Raw genomic sequence first — 4,671 nt, forward strand, 5'->3', positions numbered from 1 at the left:
GGGGACACCCATGGCCATGGACCTTCCCCAAATCAAGGGGATCAAGGTGGGGTTCCCGTCCCCTCCAAGCCCCCCAGAGCCCCCCAAAACCCCTCTCTTCCCCCCCCCAGGAGGTGACCGACGGGACCTGACCCCCCCGTACCTGGCAGGAATCGATGCCCCCCTGGGGGACGCCAGCACAGAACATGTTGGGGGTGATGGCGTTGCCGTACGCCCTCCGGCACCGCTGCGGCCCGAAGGTCTGGATGGCGGCGCACTGCAGGTTGCGGGGTAGCCGGGCTGCAAAGCATGATGGGAAGAGAGGAGGAGAGGGTTGGAAGTGACCTCTTGAGGCTGAGGACTGAGGAGACCTCGTGACACTTGTGGAAAAGGAGATGATAGAGATGGAGCCACCATGGATGGGTTGGTCAAGGGAAAGGAGACCTCAATCCTCATGGAGAACCCAACTGGGGGTCATTGTCCATGAGGAGGAGAGATTGGAAGTGGCCTCCTGAGGCTGAGGCCTGAGGAGACCTCGTGACACTTGTGGTGGGGGGATTTGGGACACGGATGATGGAGATGGGTCCATCATGGATGGGTTGGTCAAGGGAAAGGAGACCCCAGACCTCATGGAGAACCCAAATCCTCATGGAGAACACAACTGGAGGTCGTTGTCCATGAGGAGGAGGAGGTTGGAAGTGGAGTCCTAAGGCTGAGGACTGAGGAGACCTCGTGACACTTGTGGAAAAGGAGATGATGGAGGTGGATCCACCATGGATGGGTTGGTCAAGGGAAAGGAGACCCAGATCCTCATGGAGAACCCAACTGGGGGTTGTGGTCCATGAGGAGGAGAGGTTGGAAGTGGCCTCTTGAGGCTGAGGACTGAGGAGACCTCGTGACACTTGTGGTGGGGGGGATTTGGGACAGGGATGATGGAGGTGGACCCATTAAAGTTGGAGTAAATGGAAAGGAGATCCCAATCTTCATGGAGAAGCCAACTGGGGGTTGTGGTCCATGAGGAGGAGGAGGTTGGAAGTGGTGTCCTGAGGCTGAGACCTGAGGAGACCTCGTGACACTTGTGGAAAAGGAGATGATAGAGATGGAGCCACCATGGATGGGTTGGTCAAGGGAAAGGAGACCTCAATCCTCATGGAGAACCCAACTGGGGGTCATTGTCCATGAGGAGGAGAGATTGGAAGTGGCCTCCTGAGGCTGAGACCTGAGGAGACCTCGTGACACTTGTGGTGGGGGAATTTGGGACGTGGATGATGGAGATGGAGCCATTAAAGTTGGAGTAGATGGGAAGGAGATCCCAGTCCTCATGGAGAACCCAACTGGAGGTCGTTGTCCATGAGGAGGAGGAGGTTGGAAGTGGCCTCTTGAGGCTGAGGACTGAGGAGACCTCGTGACACTTGTGGTGGGGGAATTTAGGCCACAGATGATGGAGATGGAGCCTTCAAAGGTGGAGTCAATGGAAAGGAGACCCCAATCCTCATGGAGAACCCAACTGGGGGTTGTGGTCCATGAGGAGGAGAGGTTGGAAGTGGAGTCTTAAGGCTGAGGACTGAGGAGACCTCGTGACACTTGTGGTGGGGGAATTTGGGACATGGATGATGGAGATGGACCCATTGAGGTTGGAGCCACCACAACAGAACCCCCAAATTTCCCCTTCCCCACCGCCATCCGCCCACCCAGGGTCCCTGCCCCGTACCCCAGTACCTCCGGGGGACTTGGTGGTGCCCCAGCCCGAGACGCTGCACCTCATCCCCTCGGCGGGGCAGCGGGAGGGCAGCCGGATCCTCTTGACGTTGTTGCCGAACTCCACGGGCCGGTTGAGGCGCAGGAGCATGAAGTCGTTGTCGTTGCGGCGGGGGTTGTAGGCCGGGTGGACGTGGACGCTCGCCACCCGCCTCACTTGGCCTGTCCCGTCCCGTAAGGTGTCGGTCCCGATCAGCAGCTGCATGTCCCTGCGGGAAGGGTGGGAAATCAGCGGTGGGAGCTGGAGACGGAGGTGGAGAGGGGGTCCAGCAGCAGAGGGGAGCCTCGAGAGTGGGGTCTTGAGAGTGGGGCCTCAAGGGTTGGGCCTCAAGGGTTGGGCCTCAAGGAGGTGATGGAGATGTGGCCATTGGAGCTTCTCCACCTTCAGAGGAGACCCTCGAGGGTTCTTCCTCGAGGAGGTGATGGAGATGTGGCCTCAAGGGTTGGTCCTCAAGGAGATGATGAAGCCCTGGCCTCAAGTGTTGGTCTTCATGGAGAACCTCAAGACTTGGCCATTGGAGCTTCTCCACCTTCAGAGGAGACCCTCGAGGGTTCTTCCTCGAGGAGGTGATGGAGATGTGGCCACTGCAGCCTCTCCAACTCCAGGGGAGACCTCAAAGTCCTGTCCTCAAGGGTTGGTCCTCAAGGAGATGATGAAGCCCTGGCCTCAAGTGTTGGTCTTCATGGAGAACCTCAAGACTTGGCCATTGGAGCTTCTCCATCTTCAGAGGAGACCCTCAGGGGTTGGTCCTCAAGGGTTGTTCCTCAAGGAGGTGATGGAGATGTGGCCTCAAGGGTTGGTCCTTGAGGATTGGACCTCAAGAGGGTGATGGAGATGTGGCCATTGGAGCTTGTCCTCCTTCAGAGGGGACCCTCAAGGGTTGGTCCTCGAGGGTTGTTCCTCAAGGAAGTGATGGAGATGTGGCCTCAAGGGTTGGTCCTCAAGGGTTGGTCCTCGTGGGTTGTTCCTCAAGGAGGTGATGGAGATGTGGCCTCAAGGGTTGGTCCTCAAGGGTTGGTCCTCGTGGGTTGTTCCTCAAGGAGGTGATGGAGATGTGGCCTCAAGGGTTGGTCCTCAAGGGTTGGTCCTCGTGGGTTGTTCCTCAAGGAGGTGATGGAGATGTGGCCTCAAGGGTTGGTCCTCAAGGAGGTGATGAAGCCCTGGCCTCAAGTGTTGGTCTTCATGGAGAACCTCAAGACATGGCCATTGGAGCTTCTCCATCTCCAGAGGAGACCCTCAGGGGTTGGTCCTCGAGGAGGTGATGGAGATGTGGCCTCAAGGGTTGGTCCTCGAGGGTTGGGCCTTGAGGGTTGGTCCTCAAGGAGGTGATGGAGACGTTGCCATTGAAGCTTCTCCACCTTCAGAGGAGACCCTCAAGGCTTGGTCCTCGAGGGTTTTTCCTCAAGGAGGTGATGGAGATGTGGCCTCAAGGGTTGGTCCTCGAGGGTTGGGCCTTGAGGGTTGGTCCTCAAGGAGGTGATGGAGACGTGGGCATTGGAGCTTGTCCACCTTCAGAGGGGACCCTCAAGGCTTGGTCCTCAAGGGTTTTTCCTCAAGGAGGTGATGGAGATGTGGCCACTGCAGCCTCTCCAACTCCAGGGGAGACCCTCAAAGTCCTGGCCTCAAGGGTTGGTCCTCAAGGAGGTGATGGAGGCGTGGCCATTGGAGCTTCTCCACCTTCAGATGAGACCCTCGAGGGTTGGTCCTCAAGGAGGTGATGAAGCCCTGGCCTCAAGTGTTGGTCTTCAAGGAGAACCTCAAGATGTGGCCATTGGGGCTTCTCCACCTTCAGAGGACCAACCCTCGAGGAGGTGATGGAGATGTGGCCTCAAGGGTTGGTCCTCAAGGAGGGGATGAAGCCCTGGCCTCAAGGGTTGGTCTTCAAGGAGAACCTCACGATGTGGCCATTGGGGCTTCTCCACCTTCAGAGGACCAACCCTCGAGGAGGTGATGGAGATGTGGCCTCAAGGGTTGGTCCTCAAGGAGGTGATGGAGGCGTGGCCATTGGAGCTTCTCCACCTTCAGATGAGACCCTCGAGGGCTGGTCCTCAAGGAGGTGATGGAGATGTGGCCATTGGAGCTTGTCCACCTTCAGAGGAGACCCTCGAGGCTTGGTCCTCAAGGGTTGGTCCTCATGGAGGTGATGGAGACGTGGCCATTGGAGCTTCTCCATATTCAAAGGAGACCCTCAAGGGTTGGTCTTCATGGAGAGGGTCAAGACCCTTGACGTCCCAACCCTTGGAGGTCCCAAACCCTGGAGGTCCCAAGTCTTGGAGGTCCCAAATCTTGGAGGTCCCAACTCTTGGAGGTCCCAAATCTTAGAGGTCCCAACCCTTGGAGGTCCCAAACCCTGGAGGTCCCAACTCTTGGAGATCCCAACTCCTGGAGCTCCCAAACCTTGGAGATCCCAAATCTTGGAGGTCCCAAACCTTGGAGGTCCCAACCCTTGGAGGTCCCAACTCTTGGAGGTCCGTCCCAACTCTTGGATCAACTCTTGGAGGTCCCAACTCTTTGAGGTCCCAAATCTTTGAGGTCCCAACTCTTGGAGATCCCAACCCCTGGAGGTCCCAAATCTTGGAGGCCCCAACTCTTGGAGGTCCCAAACCTTGGACGTCCCAACCCCTGGAGGTCCCAACTCTTGGAGGTCCCAAATCTTGGAGATCCCAATCCCTGGATGTTCCAACCCTTGTAGGTCCCAAATCTTTGAGATCCCAACCCTTGGAGGTCCCAAATCTTGGAGACCCCAGCTCTTGGATGTCCCAAATCTTGGAGGTCCCAACCCTTGGAGGCCCCAACTCTTGGAGATCCCAACCCCTGGAGGTCCCAAATCTTGGAGGTCCCAAACCTTGGAGGTCCCAACTCTTTGAGTTCTTGGAGGTCCCAATCCCTGGAGGTCCCAACCCTTGGAGGTCCCAAACCTTGGAGGTCCCAAC

General features: G+C 57.5%; 1 protein-coding gene across 1 annotated transcript; it reads right to left on the bottom strand.

Annotated features, from left to right (window-relative positions):
• Positions 1 to 142: 142 nt before the first annotated feature.
• On the bottom strand, positions 143 to 1,946 carry LOC104541017 (kallikrein-14-like; the record flags this gene model as incomplete). Its single annotated transcript, XM_010184970.1, has 2 exons — positions 143 to 279; positions 1,699 to 1,946. Coding segments are annotated over 2 exons (385 nt in total), but the record flags the coding sequence as incomplete, so codon positions are not given.
• Positions 1,947 to 4,671: the final 2,725 nt, after the last annotated feature.

This window comes from Mesitornis unicolor, unplaced genomic scaffold, assembly GCF_000695765.1.
Source record: "Mesitornis unicolor isolate BGI_N332 unplaced genomic scaffold, ASM69576v1 scaffold2175, whole genome shotgun sequence".
Classification (NCBI taxonomy): domain Eukaryota; kingdom Metazoa; phylum Chordata; class Aves; order Mesitornithiformes; family Mesitornithidae; genus Mesitornis; species Mesitornis unicolor.